General features: G+C 40.4%; 1 protein-coding gene across 1 annotated transcript; it reads right to left on the reverse strand.

The window, feature by feature from the left end:
- Nucleotides 1-76: 76 nt before the first annotated feature.
- On the reverse strand, nt 77-22,647 carry LOC121945244 (uncharacterized). The gene is made up of 11 exons (XM_042489331.2): nt 22,414-22,647; nt 13,468-13,533; nt 13,056-13,076; nt 12,660-12,935; nt 10,546-10,666; nt 10,229-10,404; nt 9,823-9,965; nt 8,460-8,607; nt 7,264-7,445; nt 6,883-6,975; nt 77-6,134 (listed from the first exon to the last, which is right to left on the reverse strand). Exons 2-11 carry the CDS (start codon nt 13,511-13,513, stop codon nt 5,424-5,426), a joined length of 1,917 nt encoding a protein of 638 aa, XP_042345265.1. The 5' UTR covers nt 13,514-13,533; nt 22,414-22,647; the 3' UTR covers nt 77-5,423.
- Between the last annotated feature and the right edge of the window lie 270 nt (nt 22,648-22,917).

Consider the following 22,917-nt stretch of genomic DNA (forward strand, 5'->3'; position numbering starts at 1 on the left):
ACAGACAGCTCTGAGACATAACTGTCCTTCTGCGAGTTTGTTTGCACAGAGAAAACAAAGACAACAAGACAGGAAATGTCATAATCGCTTGTTTATTCTTAGTATTCCTTTAGACATGAAATAAAGAAAAATCTATTTTCTTTACAAAACATCTGTGAAGTGTTGTGCAAAAAGGGAGTACAGAGAGAACATGTGGGATGTCACACCACACCCAGGCCAGAACAGCAGAAGTAAACAGAGAAGATCAGGGCAGAGACAACTCACATAGTGCAAGAAGTGCCAGTGGTGTTAAAAGTAGTGGTTTCTTCTGTTAGTGGGTTATCAGAGGTGGGTATGACACCAGAATCCCTCTGGCACCAGTTCGATGTAATAACTCCAGTCCCACTGGACTGAGCCTTCTTTTAGATGCTGGTAACGTCAAGGAGGTTCAAAAGAGGAGAGTTCACAGCGCTATATTGTGATATATCGTTGGGGTACAACACACAGGCAGTAAAATCTGCTCTGTACTTTCTGAAAGGCTCGATAACTGGCGCAATATCATAGAACAAGGGGAAGATTGATGACTTTCACTAAGACCTCTGCAGTTGGATAAATATTTAGAACGAAATGTGTGAGAATTACAATTCTGCAGTTATTGAAAAGTTCCTTACAGAGGCGTAAGGTAGTGACAACAGGCCCCAGTGCAGGCTATGATGGGCCCTTGTGCCAGATTTTGCATCTGTAGTAGTTACAGTATATTGCATCATCATGTTACCCTGCAGTCATCAGTCAGACAGAAGTCAGGCCAAATTGCTCAAGTTTCAAAGGGTTAAGTTGCAGTTCTAAGAGACTGAGTTGTATTTAACGTAATCTTCTAAAGTAAAAATTGTATGACAGTATGGAAAATTTCCGCCTCACATACCTCAAAATGTTTTAGTCATAGGTAAAGGTAAAGACTTTGACATGTGATTCATTCAAAACAGAATTATTTAGCTTTACTGAGCCAATGTCATGACAAAAACATTAAGATAATAAGAAAGGATTCATTTATTTTCATAGGTTTTTAAAAGTTTTTAATTAATGTAGAACAGGCATTTAAAAAAAAGAAAACCATGACGTTTGCCTTTTTGAGGGCAATAATCGCAAATGGCGCCTCTTTTACTTTAACATGGAAGTTTTTATGATTTATGATCACAGTTGCATTTTTGAGGCAGCAATATGAATCACCTGCAAAAGCCAGCTCATATTACTTCTCTACAGGCCCCCTCTCTCTATGCCCCCCCCCCCTCTCCACGGGCCCAAGTGCAACTGCACTGCCTGCGCTGTCTATATGTACAAAAACAAATGCTTTCTGTAAATATTTTGTTGTATATATCGGCAGCCATCCATTTGAGCGTTTTCAAAAAGTTTTGTCAGATCCATTGCACTCAAGGAGGCTAAAAATAGTGCATCCAAAGAGCACCTGACTGGACACCGTGCCTTTATTTATAGTGCCGTCTGCTGTAACTATCCAACATTGCAGCTCGAGGAACAATGCGCATGTGTCATACCCTATAGCCTCCACGGGGTCAAAGAACGTGTCCCGCCTCTTTTGAACAGCCTTGGGTAACGTGTAAACCAAAGGCTATCTGCCTCTCTCACATTGCTACTCCCTCTGGCTGGAGTGGCTTACAATCACTGACAATATTCAGTAGTGGTGGTGCACAGAAATTCTGTCTGAGAAGTCTCTCTCTTACCACAACGTAACCCTGTGGGTTACCCACACAAAGCTCTGTCATTCATCTGCTATCAGTAATTCAGTCAGACTCCTAACTGTGTCACAGACGTGATTAATGACATGGAAAACACCCTTGCTTACAGTACAACAACACGCTCAGCACTCCTGACACTCTTCAGAATCATCTGGAAAACCTGACTTTCATTGTCACTTTCATCATCTTTATACAATTTGTCACACATCTCCAACACATTAGCATATCTATAGCCAGTCAGTGGTACCACTTTGCTCAGTCAGGTGTGCAAACAGCTTTTGTGAATAACCACTACATTAAGAAAAAGGTGCCATTAGGAGTGTCGGCAAATGACAGAATACAGGCCAACTATCCAGTATACGTTGTAGGCACTAAACAAAGACAAGAGTCACTCAAATATCTCAAAGTTACAATATCTTTTACAATATGTTGCGACTTCAAACACATTCACACTCATGACTTGAACACAGCACTTGTTTTCTTCACGTTGCAAGACAATTTTAAGCAGGCACATGAATACCTTACTCACAACAGACGGAGAAAGCACATGAAGTACAGTTGTGTCATCCTGTACAAACTGCCTATGCATAGATTCAGCACGCACAAACACTCATAAATCATTCACACTCACACATAATGTGCATCACAGGCATACACACTTAAAACACATAGTCCAAACACACCATGATGGCAACATTTAAAACATCACTCCTCTGGTCACACACACACGGACACAACTTTAGGACAATAAAAGCCTGTTTTTCATGTTGTGGGCATGCTGCAGTCAGTGCTTTAAGTGACGTAGGTTAAACATTTTAATACAACATGTAAATACTGTGAGAGATGCTGTCTGCTGTGAGTATCATCAGGTTGGAATGGCAATAACAGCAGATCATTGATCTAAAAAGATCTAATATAGTCTTGATAGATTTTTACAATATTTGGTACTTAAATTAGTTCAAGATGTTAGTGAGTATTAGTGGATATAATATATTGTACTGTATGTGTATATATTTTATATTCTGGATTTAAGTTTGGTGAGAAATTTAAATTAGTTTTCTTCTTCATTTTTAAGTATAATACAACAACCGTTCTATACACTACAAACATTCAGCCTTAAGGGGGTTAAACTGGCGTACACATGCAATATTTACAAGGCTGGAGACTGTATGTCTGGTTAGTATGGAAGCCCATTTTTTGCCAAAGTGTTAAAAAAAAGATCCTGTAAGTCAGAACAAGAACCTTTCTCAAAATAATGGCCTGGTATCTTAAAAATAATGATTCAGTATCTCAAAATAACTTAATATCTCAAAATAATGAGAAGTTTTTAATAATATTGAGTTAGAATCTCAAAATAATGACTTGATATCTTAAAATGATCTATCGCATAACAATGAGTTAGTATCTCAAAATAATGAGAAACTTTGACTTGCCCCAAAATAATGAGTAGCTTATTCAAAACAATAACTTCTAGAAAGACGAAATATTTAATAATTTTAAGAACATTTGTCAAAATAATGACTTATCTTAAATAATGAATTTGTATGTCAAAATAATATCTAAGTCAGAAGAGCTACTTTTTTGTATGTCTCATTGTTTTGTGATACTAACCCATAATTCTTAGATACTAACTCATTATTTTAAGAAAAAATCTCATTATGTTGAAATACTCATTAATTACTCTAAGAAAAGTTTCATTATTTAGAAATACAAAGTCATTTCAAGAGAGTTTCTCATTATAATGACTTAAAATGTTCCTTTTTCTCACACTTGACAAGAATTGGCTTTCATAGTGGTTAAGTGTCCGTGTGTATTTGTATGTGTGTATAAAGACAATTGTTAGTTTTGCCCAAAATGGGTTTCTGGTTCCATGTTCCACATGTTTTACATTATAATGCCTTATTCCACATGTGTAGACCATCTGATACTGTATGTCCATTTAAAACACTTGATTTGATTTTTAGTTTGTGTATTATATTTATTGATTTAAGTAACAAATCTGACATCTAAACCTATTTTGTATCATATGGCTTTTAAAATGCTTTGCCTGATATTAATTTACTTGTTAGAAAAATCTACGAGTCAGGAAAGCTACAGAGAAAGGCCAGTTGGTTGCAGGTGGATCTGCCTCTAATAATATTCCTACATCTCACTGATCATCTGATTTAATCCTCATGGTTACCACTTTGTGCTTCTCGCAAAAATCCAAAAATGCTTTTTGTTAAATTCAGCGCACCAAACCTGGACTGTCATTGGTTTCCCGGTGGTCTGTTGAAACATGAGGTAGAGACATGCATTTTGTAACACTGAAATGTATCTGCACACCTCCTCTGTGGATGATGTTGTGGCACTGATAAAGGCCTCGTGGGGGTATTTTGGAGCCATTAAAGATGCTAGACATAAATGCTTTTGCTAAATTTTAGAGGCCTAAAGACACAGGACCTGCTCACTGTAAGCGTCAACACAAACAAATACTATGAGGAAATCTTGGAAAAAAATGTAATGATTGTAATTACTGTCAAAGGCTGTGCACAGTTTAAAATGATACCCAGCAAAGGAAAGGGGAGAGAGGATGAAATAAAGAAGGGAAAGGATCATTGAAGGAACAGTACACAAAAGGAAAATGTGAAAGTAGACAAGGAAGGAGGGAGGGATAATGAAAGAAAGAAACAAACAAGCAAGCATGAACTCACCAGATGCTTTCAATCAGTATTTCACCTTTGGAAAGCCCGCCATACAGCGGGAACATGGTGGTCCCATTTAGTGCCTGGAGTTGCTGATGGCAAGCGCTTGCTATTAAACTGTAGGAATAATGGGATTTTTTTATAGAGCCACAAGGAAATCCAGATCAAAGGCAGTTAAGTGGTTGATCCGGACTTGAGGGATCAGTCTGCAAGACACATTTAATCATCTGAGAGATCCACTGGGAGTCTGAGGCTCAAACTCAGAGACCTTAAACATTAGGGTTAGTGTTATTAGTATAATTTCTTGTGTTGGTACAGTCAAAATGAATCTTTTATTTCTATATGTGATCCTGTGTTGCAGATGATGAAGCCAGAGGATCGGCAGAAGCGCCTAACGTCCCTATTCAGGTATGTACAGTGTGTGAACAAAAGGGCTTTCATTTCCGTTTCAGTGATGTCCAATCAAAACAATGTCATCACACATTTTTGTGGATCTGAGATGACATTGGCTGCAAATTTCAACCGTTTTGTGTGTTTTAACCACATGCTGATAGAGGAACAAAGCATTTTGATTGCGAGTTAAGGCCAAATAAAGAATTCTAGTATACTCTTGTTTCAATGAAATGTTGTAAACCTTTCTGGCAACCTCATTAGGTTAGAAAAGACCTTGTGTGGAGTTTCTTTTGTAAACTCTGCAAAGGAATTTATTTGCAGTCCGACAGTTTTACCACGAAGTTACTAAAAAACGAGGCTTGCAAGGTGTATACAACTAAAACAAGCCCCATTTTTTATGTGAAGATTTCCTGAATCAGAAAGTCTCAAAGTGTTAGTTTTAGACAAGAGAGATCGTTAAAGTAGAAGTATTCAGGCGTTAGACATGTTAAATCGAAGTCCTCGTCTCAGTTTCAGTGGTTTCTTCATTATTTGGTAGGGGGTGTTCGATTGTCTACAGTGGTGGTGGGTGGAGTAGATCTGTGGGGCTTTCACTGGATATTTGCCGGGGCAGTCCTCAGGTGGTGGTGGTGGTTGAATCCTCAGCAACGGTGCTGTCTTTGCTGGCGTCCAGCGTGGCACCGCTAGATTTCAGCTCCACTTCAGGGGTTTTCGGGGGAGCTGCTTTTGGAGCCGAGCTACCGATAATTTCAGCGTGATCCGGGCTTGGTTTTGAATCCGGGCCTGGCTCTGGGGTACCATTGGTGATAGGTTCGGGTGTGGTTGGTTTCGGGGGCTCAGGTGTGGGAGTCAGGGTGCTCTTGCTTTCAGGTGTTGGACTGGGGGCTTTAGGAGCAGGGGATTTAGGCTCTGGACTTGGGCTGGGTGCAGGCTTTGGATCAGCTGGACTCAGACCAGCCTTGGGCTCAGGGCTCGAGGCTGGGCTGAGCTTAACATCTGCTGGTTTGGGCACGTCTAACTTTATTTCCACAGGCTGATCGGGAGTTTTCTTGGTTTCAGGTGATGGGGAGGCTTTACTTTCAGCTACTGGGCTGGACTTCATTTCCGCAGCTGGTGGAGTGCTTGGCTTGGACTCAGTAGTAGCAGCAGCGGCAGCGGCAGGCGGTGGGCTTGGTTTGGATTCAGAGACACTTACAGCCACAGAGTCGAGGTTTTGGTCAGGAGCATCAGTGTCAGTGTCCAGCGGGAGAGCGGTGTTAAAGCCAACGCCAGAGTCACTGGTCTCAAGGTTACCGACCCCAACTTCTTTAGAGGAAACCTCCAGACCCTGGGTGAAACAAACGACAAGGTAAGGCAAATTTATTTCAACAAGCGCCCTTTAATAAGAAATCAATTTAAATTGCTTTAGAGAAGACATTAAAAGACGTTAAGACAAAATTGATACAAACACACAAGGCAATCGAAAAGGAACATAGACAGGGTTTTAAAAGAGTAAAATTAATGGGGAGGTAATATTAAGTTAAAATTGAATAAAACAGGAGAATAAACGCCATAGCTCAGCTACATTGCAGTGCAAGATACGAATAATAGTCCCAAATTAAATTTGATAAGAGGCATGGCCAAACAGAAACCATTTAAGATTTAAAAGAACTGAGATTTGGAGCACATCTCAGGCCTTTTGGGAGTTTGTTCCAGATATGAGCTTCAAAAACTGCTTCTCCATTAGAGGTTTGACTCTGAGATCAGTAAACAGACCACTCCGAGAAGACCTGAGAGGTGTGGACGGTTCAAAACATAGGAGCATATCAAAATATATATGTTGGCCCTGAACCATTCAGTGCTTTATAGGCCAACAGTAATATTATAAAAATCAAGTCTTTGTCACACAGGAAGCCACTGCAAAGATCTGAGACCTGGACTGATGCGATCCACTTTCTTGACCTTAGTGAGGACTCTAGAGGTAGCGTTCTGAATAAGGTGCAGCTGTCTGAACGCAGAAAACAGTATAAAAATGCAGACATTATTAGAACCTCTCAAAGACTCTGTTTAAAGAGATAAATATTGTACATCCTTACTTTAATGTCCACCTCAGTGCTCTGAGATTTCTCTGTATTGTCTGCCTGGGAATGCTTGGATTCCTCGCTGAGTTTGGTGATGTTCTGGACCACCTGTGGAGATGCACACCGACAAATAATAGTAATTCATCATCACTGATTAATTGACTGATGACTTTATTTCGCACTTGTAATATACAACAAAAACAGTAGTTAAAAAATTAATGAATAACAAAAAGATTTTAAAAAATCCGACATATAGAATTCCATCCACAAATTGCATCAATTGACATGTGCGAAAAGGAGTAGGAAGATGCATAAACTTGTTTAATCCTACCCCTTTATTATATAATTAAATTATCATCAAAAACTCCCAAATAGAAATCCAAACACCGCTCCCACCTGTCTGAAGGCTTCTCCCTCATCCTCTTTGCCAGCGTTCTGGGCAATCTTCTCCAGGGCAGCAGCCCTCTTGGCCCTCTTCTTTACTTTGAACAGACAGGACAGCAAACAAACCAGCAGAAGGAAAACCAGCAGGCCCAACAGGGCGATGATGGCCACATACAGTGACTCCAGCTTGTAGGCTGCGTGGAGGCACGGTGGGAAAGAAGAGATAAGAACAGGAGTGGGAGAATAAATAATTCAAATGACCTTTCATTGATGAATTGAAATTCCAGTGCATGAATATAGTAGAAGAAATTGATTACTTCTTTTTTGGCCCTAACACAGTTATTTTGGTTTCAGTACCATTATTTAGAAACCATCACAACAGTACTGTAAACTAGACTTACTGCCTCACAGTTGTATGCCTCTGGCAACCAGTCAAGTTGCAGTTATTGCTTTTATCCATGTCTTTCCAGACGCATATGTAGCCAAGACAGCTGACAGTGCTTGAAATATAGATTTTCCTGCAAATTCTAAAATGTGGATTCTTCACACGCTTCTTTAACTGGGTGGTACAAAAGATCTTTACAATCAGTTTCGAGATTGACACCAAAGATTTGTGTCACCAGTTCAGTATCCAACTAAATGTCTTTCCCTCTGTTAGTGAAGTATGACGTTGAATAATGGCCGGAAAAAGTGAAGTTGACCTTTGACCTTTTCGACATAAAATGACATCACTTTAACATTTAATCCTATTAGACATCTGTGTCGTAATTGGTGTATGTAATACTGGGCTATAGCTATAGCCAAAGTTAGTTTTGTGAGGTCACAGCGACCAACTGTCACATAACTCCAATCAGTTGATCCTTGAAAACAAGTGGCATTTGTGGAAATTCTTCTATTCTTGAGATATGACCTTTACGAGACGGGGACTGAGGGACGGACAACTACGCCATGACACTGGCTCGGGGGCATAAAAGGGCTCAGAACTGATAAGAAGAAGCCCTTTTATAGTCTACTATGATATCATAGCCACAGAGTATTGTGGGTAAATTTTTAGGGGGAACACAGACGAGCATTGTGGGCTCAGATGTGTTCACTTCTAGTTGCATTCTGTTTCGCATACTGGAATCCTTTTAAATGCGATGTAAAGAGGTTAATGTCCATCATAAAAATCAGCTATTACAGTTCAACATCCCCATCCCCATCCTTACGTTGTAATTCCAGGTGGACGTTGGACACATTAAACCCCAGTATGTCCGTTATCTGGAATATGCCTTCATCTGCATTCTTGACCTGATCCAGGTATACCCATGAACCCTCCAAAGAGAGACGGTCCTCAAAACCCAGATCCGTTTGGGCCTGGAAAAGACAGACACGATACACTTAACTTAAAAAAAAAACAGCAAAGATGTGAAAAACATCAATAAATGATGACATTAAAAAAAAACAATAGCCATTCATAAAAGACTTAAACCTTGAACATACACTGGTGCAAAGGTAGGTCAGACTGGATGTCCATTAGCACCATTTGCCAGACATAGTAAATCAGGTCTATCCTTTAGAACAAGCACTTAAGAAAGCAGTAAAAGTATCTGAGAGTTCATGGGTGATAGTCTTGAAAAAGAGAAAGAGAAACTGGCCAAACAGACAAATAGTGTTATGAAGCTATATATAAAGATTACACAGTATACAAAGTTTCCCCGGGAATTTATTTACTGGTGGTGTTAAGCTACTAAGCTCTAAGCTCATCTCGAGATTCATTTAGCTAAAAGATGTGTGCATCAGCAATTAAAATCACATCAAGTATAATGGTTTTTGCTGTGTGAAATATTGCCTGTGGTTAATGTCATATTCCACAAAACTGCATGAATTTTTCATGATGTCAGTCTTGGTGGTCTTTGTGTCAGATGACGTGGCCCACAGCTATCAAAAACAGACTGTGTGGCTGAATATGAAATCTATTATTAACTGTCTCTTATATGTTATAATATACATTTGTGCATTTTATAGGGATGGGAATTTAGATTTTATTTCTACAAATGTCATTGATTCTGCTTATCTGTCCGATTGTTTATTGATTTCTTTATTGATTCTTGGTCAATTTTCTGTGTGGGGAAAAAAGTACACAGGTTTTCTTAGTCAACTCAAAAAAGGCATGGATGTTATTCAGGTCCGCAAAAGCTCCACTGTTTAACTGTTTTCTTAGTCAAAGAAAAATCAGCTAAGCCTGCCTGTGTGGTGCTAATGTTATTATAACTGGATATTTACTCTCTTTACAGGAAGTGCGGCTCGGTTGTAGAGTATAGCACTCATGAGTAGAGTGTCAGATACATGGCATTCCTGGAGTTAAAGCCAATGTTGCATAGGAAAATGTTGCATATTGCTGGTGTTTCCAGAAAAACCTGCCAGCGCCCATAAAAGGAATTGATAATCTCTGATGCTTATTATTCTAATGGATCAGATCATTTGAAACCAGCTCTCGATTCCCATCCCTGACATTTTACAATATTTACAGTCCATAACTCTTAATCACAGCAGTGGTGGGACTAAAAAGAAATAAGAGGCTTCAGTTACACTTGTAAATTCTCCCTTGTCCAGCAGCAGACGGGGTACAGGGTCATAATTGGGGGTGTAGTAGAGTCGGATCAAGGAGCTGTTGAGAATCAGGTTGATCTTCAGTCTTTTCCCAAATGGCAAGGTCACAAAATTTTGGTGCTCTGTAACACAAACAGACAGAAGTGAAGGGAGGATGTACCATGAACACATCACAGCTCTGTTAATGGGCCGCTGGATCAACTAAAATGCATTAGTCTGCTGGAGCCCATTAAGATTTAGGTCTTTAAAAAGCCATTATGGCAGACGAGCGGAGCTTAATAACGAGAAAGGAAACAACAACAACATCCTGATGGAAGGTACCTGCAGTTTAAAACAGGTCAAGCATGGAAGATGGAAAGATATATGTCCTCATTTGTGCTCTCACCTCTGACGTTGAGACACACTTTCCTTTGGATATCACCTCTTTCATCTCTTACAGTGTAGCTACCCTCGTCTGCACCCGTGACAGCGCTGAGGGTGACGAAGCGCTCGTTGACGCTGATTCGACCCTGGTAGCCATCCCTTGAAATCCCTGTACTGGTCAGAAGCACCAGAGCAGGTCTGCGGGAGGAGGAAGTCATAGAGGGTGAACTTTCCTCGACCTTTCTTGGTAAGTCTCAGACAGGCTGTCGCAACGCATGCACATCATGGCGAGAAAATGTCATCACAGATTCCGTAATGGTGTAATTTTGTGGACCCTACCTTGATGTCTGGTTGGCCTCCACAGCACTGGGCCTGTACTCCAGGGTGATGGGAGGAGTCACCCCTAACAGTGGGATATGGTAGTTGTCTCCATATTTAATGACCTGCTCGTTGGAGCAATCTATAAGGCAAAAGCATGCTGGTGAACAGTTTGCTCTACAACAGTTGTTTCCAACTGGTCTGGCCACCGGGACCAGATTTTTCCTGAGTCATTAGTTCCATGTCTAGACATTAGATTAATTATCACATATTTAACTTTAATTCACAAAATGTAAACAACACGTTGGCTTAGAAGAAATAAAACATTATTACAAGAATAAACAGAAACGCACTTCAAAATAAAAGCTCTATGCTGGCAATTCACTTTATGTAAAAAATTGAAAATGTTTTTCAAAAATTTGACACATTCACAAGTCACCTGTGGTCCATTCAGAATGAACCTGTGACCCACTTTTGGACCACAACCCACAAGTTGGGAGCCACTGTCCTAGCATAAAAGGATGCAAAAAACATTATTTACAGAGGACTGGAAATTGCCTCTTAAAGTGAAAAAGAGTGAAAGACGACAGAGAGCTTATTTGCTGCAAAGAGAAGGAAAAAAGATAGAAATAGAGCTGAAATGAGAGAAAGGACAGCTAGGGGTAAAGGAGAGAGAGAGGAAAAGGGAATAGCATGACAGATGTGGCAAAAAGGGGGACAGATTGCAGAAAAAAGAGCAATGATCCAAAAATATCAGGGCAGCTGAAATGAAAGGGTAGAGATACAAACCGAAAGGCAGCAAAGACAAGATAAAGACAGGAAAACAGCAGGGCAGAACGGAGAGAGGAGTGGGTTGGTGGTTAAAGAGCTGCATAATTAGTGCCTGGCAGCTCCTCTGAGAACACACACACACACACACACACACACACACACACACACACACCTCTTCGTCACATTACTCCCTCCATATGGCACATCGTCCACATATTGCTCCGCTACAGTCGCCTTTATCCACGCTGGGTTTGAGCCCACTCCATCCTCTCGTGTGTGTGTGTGTGTGTGTTTGTGTGTCTAATCTCATCAGAGTCAGAGTCCAGAGTCAACACTGCTGCGACTTGTAACACTCTGAGGACAAACAGGATGTGTAACTGAGAGGTTTATTTAGCTGCTGACTGCATGATTAAAGCAGGAGAGATGACGGCGCCCACACGAACATGACTCCGACTCCAGATCAGATATAAGAGGCTTACTCTTCATCCTGCAGTTGTGGCTCTGATGTCATCCAGAGGTGGAGGAAGTATTCAGATGTTCTACTTAAAAGTCATCTAGCGGTAATTCAATTCAATTTTATATTTGCAGCCCATGTAAAAAAACCACATAAGCACAAACAATACGACATAAAAATATACAACAGTTGACATTAATCTGTGTGGCTTGCATTCTAGCTCGGGAGCAGATAAATAAGTGTCCACCATAACTACTATATAGCCCTTTTAAAGATACATTTTTGCTGCAGTCTTTCATTGTTATGGTTCGTCTTTTAGTTTTTGGATGATCACTCAGATGAGACAAGGAACTGACGTCACTAAAACACACTTTTTGTGATGGACAAATTGTGATGGACATAGTTAACTGTTATATGACATCTTTTTGACTCAGTGCTGAGTTTAATAATTAATCGATAATGTAAATTATCATTAGTTGCAGCCTTGTTTGAAACTCATTGACTGTCATTGTTTAAGAAAGATTTAGATCACATGAGTTATAAGGAGCTGTTTTGTATTTCTGGTTTGCAGCAAAGCTTCTTCAAGAAGCACAATGCTTGGACAACGAACTATTTTGGGTCTGAAATGTTATTTTGCTGGTCTGTGTCATATTGAAAGTGCATTTTAAAGCTGTATTAATAGATAAATTACTACTTTATTAAGTGGATTTATTACATGACAATTTGGTCTTATAGATGAGGTTATCCAAAAGGAACTGGTACTAATATGGTTTTATAAATTTGAGGCTTCAATCAGATTTTAAGTTAAGAGTATTTAATTGAAATTCCTGCCTGTGAGAGAGCAACACGTCAGCTGAGTCTACGCTTCATTACCTTTCCTAACATATGATACACTCATGTCACCCAGTACCTCGGACTATAAGCGTAGTGCGTCTTATGTCCTCTGGGTTCTCTGGATCCTTCACGGTGTACACGCCCTCGTCTCCCTCGCCCACAGCCTCTATGATGAGGTAGCTGAGTTGGCTGTTGAGTCTCGCCCGACTGCTGACCAATTTGCCATCACGCATGAGGAACACATCACCCGACCGCGGAGAAGACCTGTTCCGAAATGTGACCTCCAACGAGCGTGAGGGCAACATGATGTGGAAATCCTCCCCGTGAAACAAGGTCTTGATGTCCTCATTGACTGGGTTATAAGATGGAATAAGGAAGATCTCATAAAACTTATAAAAGCACAGGAAAAGTTGATAATTGATGAGTGAAACACTCAGAATAATAAATGATGCATTGGTGCACTGAATCTTACCTTTAACAGGGGCAGAAAGAGCTGTTAAAAAAGATAAAAGAAAATACACATCAAGCACGATATCAATAATATTATCATTCTTGCCATCTGCTATTAGACTGCAACACAAAGTCTGAATCATTTCCCTCTCCAAATCAAACAGTGTTTTTATTTACTCTTTTTCTCACATATTATTTTGGATAATGTGGTGTATTATGCTCCGTTTCTTACGGTTCTTAAGGTTACTACAATAGAACTACAATATAACTACAATAACTTCACATAATGACAAACTGGGTGTTTCCTGAGCAAATAACAGTGTAGCATGATCAGCTGACTGCCAAAACACTGACACTGATGGATTAAGACGCGATTTCCATATTTCCATATCACTGCTAGAGGGAACAGCATCACATGTTTGTTCTCAACATACCTGTGGCGAGCAGAAAGCTGAATATGATCACGCTGACTGTCCCCATCCTGGCTGATTGTTTTGTGCCTAGAAAGAAAGAAGGAAGAGGAATGTGTTCATAGGAAATCTGTGTAACAGCCCATTTTCACTACAGATATTTTGACATGTCATAGTAGGCAAAAAAAATGGTGTTGTCAATAACATGACTGATGGCTGCATTCCACTAAGGAGGGGGCTGGTATTGCCCTAGCTGGATCAATGGAATAGTGGATTATTGGTAAACTTAATGGAATTAATCCATCATAAATGTTATCAATTTGACCTGAGCTTTTCCTACTATGACAATAGTCAATCAATAAATCAAATTTAATTTATATATCACCTTTCAAACAAATTGAATGCAATTCAAAGTGCTTTACAATTTGATTGAAGAAACAAAAACAAGAACAACATATGAAATAAGCAAAAATGCATCTTAAAAAAACAGATTTTAAACATGGATCTTAAAAAAAAAATTTTTTGATCGTAAGACACTTCATCAAAGCCAGTAAAACTGTCTACTGTTGAAAAGGGTCCATAGGCAGCATTATTTATTGCTTTAATGTTTGGACATATATCACTGTTTCTCTTTTATTTCTTCATGTATTCTGAATCAGTACTGAGGGGAATCTCAGAGAGCATGTGGGTATTGTTCGACCCTGTTGCCTTCTCACAGTGAAACTGGTGTGTGACATCATCCCTGGACGATCTCATGATGACTTAAGCATCCGCTGAGGCGCATACTTGAAACTTCAGACTCATAAAAAAGTAAGTGGAAAGTGTGGTTCTTAGTCTGATTTTCTTGCTTTGTATCCTTTGGAAGCTGTCAGTCGCTTTAAATTTGAGCGTTCTGTCTGTCTTTATATATTTGTATTATATGTGACATGGTGGTGTAGTGGTTAGCACTGTCGCCTTATGACAATAGGGTTGTTGTGAACACACAGACAAACTGGGGCCGTTCTGTGTGGAGTTTACATTTTCTCCTCATGTCAACGTGGGTTTTCTTTGGCTCCCTCCCACAGTCCAAAGACATGCCCGGAGGTGTGAATGCAAGTATGAACGGCCGTCTGTCTATATAGCCTCTTTTATGCGGCCTGTTCAAGTTGGAAATATTGCGCCATTGTGCCACCTTGGTAAATATAAGGTACAATTATGGAGTGGGGGGACAGAGCAGTGTCCCCTTAAAAACAAGGCCAAAACGGTGTCTGTATAAACAGGACAGCCAGCAGGACGGGACCACAGGAAGGGCAGTTGTGACAACGATATTTGACAACGTGTTATGTGTGTGATCCACAGCGGGGAATTTAGAAAGCAACTAGTAACAGTTAGCAGCTAAATCAAAGAGGAAAACTGGGGAAACAACAAGTTTACCCACCAAGCATTGTTATTGTTTAGAAAGTGCTGCAGGCATGTATGTTTTATGTCACACCATAGGCAGACGCGGTTGTGTTACATGTCATGCCCTTGAAGCCTCTTTTGATTCCACAATGCTGGCATGCTGTCTATAATCACACAGCAGACAGCAGAATGATATTGCTGTCGTTTGGTTCTGTGTAAAAATGCAAATGGGGCATTAAGAAGGGACTTTGTAGCAGATCTTGTGCTCCATCTCTGTGTAAAAAGGTTTGATATCATTCACAGACAGTGCAAAACATTCCAACAGGATGTACAACGGGAGCCATTTAAAATGTTTATGACATCATGTTTGAAATGTTCGATACAAGAAATTACAAGTTTTTAATTTTAATAATGTAACTACTGCTGTTAGTTTCTGTAGTGGCTGAAAATACAAAAACGTCCATCTGGCTCGGATCCCAAATTCAACTCAGCCCCAGAATGTAATCAATTGTTCTTGGATCGAGGCTGATCTGTGTACCACATATGACGGGAATCTGTTAATTGGTTACGCAGATTTCTTGCTCACATAAAAACATTCACACACCTTGCCAACATAAGTTTTTATCTTCAGTTTACTGTCAATAATCTGAGAAAAAAATGAAAATTATTAAAAGAAATGTGTTAAATAAGAATAAGTTTGCACATTATTCTTGAGTGCAATGAAATGCAGCATCATTGGCAGTTATCTAATGTGTATAATGTTCCTCATGGTATAAACCTCTTGTTACAAAGATTCAAGAAGGACATGATCTCTTTCACAGCAGAAAAATACACTGCAGCTTAAAAAGTCTTCAAATAGGACACATCCAGAAAGGGAAAACGAACACACCCAAACATCATTTCCACATCATCATTTCCACAAGCTGATCTCTGAGAAGAATCCTGATTAATTGCAGCGCTGAGGGGGATCTTGATGATGTGAACTGCTCTCTTTTGCACTGAGACATCAGAGGCAACACATCAAGGGGTCTGAGCAAAAGAAACGTTCCTGTGGTTTTCATTTTAGAAGCCCAGGAGGGGAGCAGGAGGAAACACCTGCAGTGCTCACAGTCAGAGAGCGCAGCAGCTAAGCAGAATGCAGTCAAGGCTATCTATATGCTATAAAAGTATGTACAACCTCATAAATAATTGTATGAATATGCTTCATTATTCATACAAAACAGTTTAAACCTGCATACCTTTGAGGCCAGCATTGTCTTTCTTTCTTTCTTTCTTTCTTTCTTTCTTTCTTTCTTTCTTTCTTCTACTGTTTATGCTAATTAAAGTGGATTAAGAAACCCATATTGGGTCGAAATCAATTTCTCCAAAATCTTCAATAAATTACATGGAGTGTGTCCTGGATAATATTTTATCATGGGAGGACATTACTTTAAAAGCTCTTAACAAAATTACAAATAAATTTCTGTCTAGAAAATTGTTGCAAAAACAATTGTGTAATTATGCCACTTTGATTTTGCTGCCACCTTTAGGTACAGTCTCTTAAAGACACATTACCAACTGCACAAATCAAGATAACAAGTGTTGTTGTAAAGCTGTCCCCTGGCACACATCTTAATGCAGTTCATTAAAAAAATAATTAAACCTTCTCCCTTTGGATGAAAAGGTCATATCTGCACCTTTCTATCTATCTGAATATTTTAATCTATAAAAACAGCCACTCCCGCAACACTAGAGACAGTCTAACAGATTGTATTCCTATGAGAGGTCCATTGAGATTTATTTAGAGGAATGCATTTGCAGAAATGTTATATAATAGGTATGTTCTCCATAGTGTATAATCCCCTGAAAATATGAATCATTGTATTATCATTACCTCAGGATGGTTTATATCTACATATAGAGTGGCTCTTTCATGGAGTCTGCCATGTTGTTTCTAGAGTATCCCAGAGCAAATCAATCAAACACTGGCTCTAGAGAGGGCTTTTTGCATTTTTGTATTTTTCACGTTGGCAGCCGTAGTTGCCTCCGACATGATAAGCAGCATCGAAAAAACATTGATTTTTAACATGAAACTACTTCATTCAGTTAATCCGAGGTTTCTTTTAAAGTGGCAGCTGGACTTTTTGCTGGAGGTTTCTTGAAGACTTTTCGCCTCTTCCCCAAAAGGCTTCTTCAGTTCTAAAAAGTTGACTGGCTGAGAGCTGGAGTATGAAGCCTAGGCTGACCATTAGTATGCTAATGATCAAGGTGTCACATGAGAGTTGTCAGCTCAAAATGTGGGGGCATGATTGACGACACCCTAACCGTCTTGGTCCTTTCTGGGTCCTTGGTGTCACATGATTTAAAGTGGTTGTGTTTGGATTTCTGATGGAAAGAATCCAGAAGTGCATTGTAGATGGGTAATAAATGGTGTCTTAGACCACCTCCTCTGTTCAGAGATGGTTTTTCTAGCTTGACATAGATGTCTTCTTTAACTCCACGGTCAAACCAACCCTCTTCTTTGGCCTGTATGCAGACTTTGCTGTCTTCAAAGGAGTGTCCAGTATCCTTAAGATGCAAGTGGACCGCTAAGAAACACAACCACTCTAAATCGTGTGACACCAAGGACCCAGAAAGGACCAAGACTGTTAGGGTGTCGTCAATCACGCCCCCACACTCCTAGCTGATGATTCTCATGTGACACCTTGATCATTAGCTTACTAGTGGTCAGCCACGAGAGGCGAAATGTCTTCAAGAAACCTCAACAAGTCCAGTTGCCACTTTAAAAAAAAGCTCAGATTACAGCTTTGTAACGTAAAACTGAGTTATTCAGTGTTTTTACTAGTTTTAATCACCTTGTCCAGCATTTCCCAAACCTCTCCTCGAGTACCATTTGTAATGCATTTTTTAGATCTCTCCCTACTGCAGCACAGCTGGTTCAAATGATCAGCTCATTATGAACTCCTGAAGCTGCTTGATAACGAGCTGATTGTTTAATTCAGCTATGTTGCAGCAGGAAGAGACCTAAACATGCAGGACAAGTGGTTCTCGAGAAGAGGTTTGGAAAATGCTGACTTATTCTGTTTGTTTTGGAGAGGAGGAGATCCCTGTGGACTATTGCATCACGCTCTCATCCCAAGTTGTCACATGTTCTTTGCAGTGGACTTCTGCATCTAATGGTACGTTAGTTGGGGTCGTGTTAACCATGTTTGTGACATAAGTCCATGTGAATGCCTCCCTCATGTTATATTTATGACCTCATAGGTTGAAATTTTCTGGAAGCTCCAGGAGTTCACAAGTTGTGATGCGGGTGCTGACGTTTTCAGAAATCGCACAGGCCATGGACTACAGTTTTTCGACAGATGGTAAGTGAATATGCGTTATAATTTCAGTTGTATGGAGGTGTTTTTTTGTAATTTTCTAATATGTCCGAGGAAAATGTTGATATTCCCAGTGGCTTGATCTTTTTCCTCTGACGCTCTGTCTTTTCATTTCCTGCATTACATGGCTCACTCTTGCTAAATCGTTAGTCTCAGTGGCCTCTAGTAGGGTCCATGTTGCCATTGCCTTGGTGCGGTGCTCTCACAACTTTACCACTTGAAAGTGAAGCATTTCATGTACATAACCTCCCACGTTGTAAATAAGAGCTTACCAGTTCCAACTGAATGCAGCAAGAAAACCTCCTGAACACTGAAGGAATCCAAAAAGGAAGTTCACACTTGGCTCACAGTAGATGTTTCAGCTCGTTTAAATCTACAATCCTCACAGTTAGATGCCACTAAATTCTAAACATTGCTTCTTTAAAACATGTTTTAGGAGAAATAGTGTTCATTTTTTAAAAATATTTAGTCACATCACTGGAACGAGCTGTCAGTCTCACTTAAACTAACCCCAGTTGAGAGGAGTTTTAAATCAGATTTTAAGAAATGTTTTTTAGATAATTTAGGAGTATATTTGCTTGATTTTTTTTGTAGTTTAATGTAATTCTTGCTTGTAATTCTACTTGCTACTTTTGTATTCAATCTGCCATCTTGTACTGCAATAGAGGACCACAGCTTTAAATATCTTATATGGGGTCTGTCAGTCTATTTATCATTAGGCTCAAATCACAGTAAAAATCAAGAAAAAAAAACTCCCTGAAGAGACTATCTGCAGAGAGTTGTGCAGTCCCGTAAATTCAATTTATCTGCCTCTGCCTGGAGGTTATTATTGGACTTCAGACATAAAAAAATAGCCTGTGGTGCATCTTTTGTCGAGAAAACCAATAACAGTGTCATTATAACTTAATAGCATATCTGAACTCATTTTAAAACCAGGATGATGAGTAGATTTATCTTTCAAAGTCAGTGTTTGTTTAAAGGCCGTACCTATAGGCATTTATGTCCTTTTTAAGTGCATGTGCAAGTTTACCAGGGCCACCCGGCTTTGGCTCACTGTCAAGGATTGTCAATTGACTTTGTGTCCCATTTTAAAGACAGAATAATTTATGAATCTTGAGATAATTCAGATCGTGGAGATCTGAGTGCCGACTTGGCAGAGTTTCCAACAGGAGATGTCCAGAACAGGAAGCGCTGTAGAACGAACACATTTCCTACACGACATCATGGCAGTTTTAGAGAAGATTCGTCATTAATTGCAACACCGAGGGGATTATTAAGATGTGAGCCGCTTTCTGCCACACTCAGGCGTCTGAGGCAACACATCAAGAGAGTTTGTGCAAAAGAGATTTTGCTGTGGTTTTCATTTACAAAACCCAGGAGGGGACTGGGAGGGAACACCTGCAGTGCTCACAGTCACACTTTGCAGCAGCTAATGAACATGCAGCAAAGATTAAAGTGTCTCACTGTAGCACAGGAGACATCATGAGACATCCAATTCCTGCTGGAGATGACGACAGCATTGAGAAGTCATCCCACTGTGCATATGCCTATGGGTGCACTCTGTACGTGTGCCACCTGTCCGCCTTTACATTCTGAAGATTTTTTTTAAAAAATGACCAGTAAAGAGGCCGTTTTCTCTTATTGTTCATTGGAAATAAACATTTGACAATCAAAGTTGCTGTTTCATAGAAGGCCTCACACAGCCCTCTTCACTGGGTCTGCCACAGTCCGGGCAGAAAGCCCAAAAGCCCACAGATTTTATTGTATCTGAAACAAAATATGGAACAAAGCTGCGTCACACAGAACAGTGTCTCTTGCCAAACAAACCTTTAGTGTCCTTTGCTACAGTCATTGGTATAACTCAAATTACACTGTAATTTTATTACTGCAATACCGTCTTTTGGGAATTTTGCCTTCTTTTCTGGGTCTGAAGACTCCTTTGTGGCCTCTGCATCATGCACTGATCGTAAATTCCAACTAAAAACTGACTGTTGACCCCTGTAGCCATCAGCATTTAATTAATACAGCAATCTGAGATGTAGTTTGGCTCTCAAGAAAGAGAACCGTGTCCATCTGTTTGTCACAGCAGTAGGCCTCCTGGAGTCACCGCAGCCAATCTGGTGTTTCTACACAAGATCTGTGAAGCAAAAAATATCTTCTCCTTCATTTCTGTGTGATTTTGAGCATTTGAGGACAAAGTGAGCGCTGCCAATGCCGCCTCACTGAGCACAAACATGCAAGCCCATGAAAACACATGCAATACGCTATATTCTAAGCTTATTCACACACTGCCCTCTGGGCTGTAAACCATGGACACAGACATGTACGCCATCTGCTCTCCTTCCCTGACTCTCTCCTTTCACTGAGCTCCACGCAGTCTTTATTTTACCTTGTTGGATTCTGCACTTTTCCCTCTTTTCTTGCATTTTCTCACTTCTGTCACCATTCTCACATCTTAAAGTGTTACTTTCTGCCACCATCACGACCCTGTTCGAGCCTCCCTATCCTTTTCTGCTGCATCCTTTAACTTTCTATGCCTCTGTTTGACAGCTCAGTGTCATGCTTCGCTTTCTCTCCACCACATGTTGTCTTCTCAGTATGACTCCTCTCAACCCCAAACCCTCCGCTGTCGATCTCAGGGCATCTCTCTCATTTCCCTTTCTCTCTCTTTTATCATGTTTCTTTCATCCTCTCCTCCTCCTTATCTTATATAATCCAAGCCAGTGCATCCCACTCTGAAATCAAAGCCCGTGCCTGTGTTCCTTCTAACTCCAAACTCCCTACTTACTGGAAGGACAGACGGGTCTTTGTCCGAAGGTTTAAAGAGGCGGAAATGCCTTCAATGACTGCAGATGTGGGGGACCCTACAAAGCCACCTCTGTGCCTTTTACCCTTCATCATTTCTCTTTCATTTTCACTTATTCTTCACGCAAGTGATGAGGAGAAATGGTGGGGTCCCTCTGATGATGAGGAGGCTAGAAGTGAGCTCAAAAACATGTTTACAGGCACAAAGATGCACAAACTGTACCTCCCTCTCACCGCACCGGGCATTTATAAAACATGAGGCATCAAAGAGGAAAAAAAAGGCTCACTGCACCAAGAGACATGTAAGAATGACTGTTTACTTAAGGGGCACCGATTTCCAAATAAATACAGGGTTTCCCTTTGCTGAAATGAGATGCATTTGAAATTTTTCTATAAAAACTGCATCATAACAACCACTATCGTGTTTCACATCAGAAAGAGATGATGCAGGGAAAACGGGCTCAAAACAACAAAATCCAAAGGGATAATTTCTAAAACTTTATCTTGCAGAGGGAGCTTATAGCAGCTGATAACCTATTTTCCTTCAAAGCTGGCTGCAGTGAACTAAAGGATAAGACAGGTTTCCACCGTATTGCTTGCACCTGTCAGATTCATTAAAATCACTGGTCATGAGGGAGGAGCGGGGGGGGGCTGCATGCATGTATTGACAAACTCACAAGGTCAAGAGCACAGATGATGTGGAATTTATTCTTGGTTGAAAAAAACATTAGATTATAATACAGCCAGTGCTTTTCGTGAGTGTTTGGGCCTTCGTGCAGCTCTGGTCACAGTCTGTGAGCAGCACACTGCAGGCAGGAGGCGACAGCCTGAGAGCCTTCAGGCTGGAGCATCCTCTCTGATAATGGATGCTATTAAGCTTTTAAGTGTTAAGGACATATCAGACCATAAACTTCCTTATATTAAGAGAAGGCAGCCTGAGGAGAATGACTATAAAATACGATTTTCCTGTGATAATAGCAATAGTAGTGATTATGTTTCATGTTTTTAATTAGGTGGGCTATAAGGTGGTTTATCCACCTGTTTAAATTTAACCTGTTTACACAGATATGTGAATAAATGTTGCATCACGTTGCATCCTACAAAATAAATCTGCATTATACTGAATCCAAGCAAGAGGCTGAGAATTACAGGAAATTAACATAAAATCTCAAATGAATGCAAAGCTCCATCCCGGGACCGTTCAGTCAGGATGAACATATATCCACACCTTTCCTCAGAGACAGTAAAATGTGTAGTTGGTGATAAACCTCACAGCTTTAAGTCTGATCAGTCACCTCCGGGCCGGGATAGCCGATAAGCGCATCAAGCAAAAAACTGCAGAATTTAACCCGTCGCGCACCAAGCAGATTTTAGGACATCCGCACATGCATGTAAGAAGAAAAACAGCTCCCTGCAGCTCACCTACCTTTTAGTGTCCGCTCGGAGCCGCGGTGCAGTCAGCAGAGATGTCGGGATGCTTTCAGAGGTGAAAATCTGCGCGGACGATGCCTGTTTTCTCCCTCGTCGTCTCCCTCCCTTCCAACCTCGCCCCCCTCAAGAGCAGCACTTCACGACTCGGGCTCAACATTTGGAAGGTGTTCAGAATATGTCGGGCTCTGCTCGCTCTCGGAGCCACTCGACTAGTGTCGGGAAACACCGTCGCTCCCTGACAGACACCTATGGTCATCTGGAAGTGAGGAGGGGGTTTGTTTAATGAGGTATTAAGACAAGCGAAAGATGCTGATTCAGCACTATGCGGTCCGTAAACACATTAAACTCAGACATTATGTCCAAAGTGGTTGTTAATGTGTTCAGAAGTTCAAAGATCCCCTTGATGCATTGTGTTCCTTCACATCAGTTCTCTGAAAATTTTCCACACAATAAAACTTCATCGATTAGCTTGGGGAGGAAAAAAGTCAATTTAATGGGA

This window comes from Plectropomus leopardus, chromosome 11 (genome assembly GCF_026936395.1).
Source record: "Plectropomus leopardus strain MGB_pleo_1.0 chromosome 11, ASM2693639v1, whole genome shotgun sequence".
Lineage (NCBI taxonomy): Eukaryota > Metazoa > Chordata > Actinopteri > Perciformes > Serranidae > Plectropomus > Plectropomus leopardus.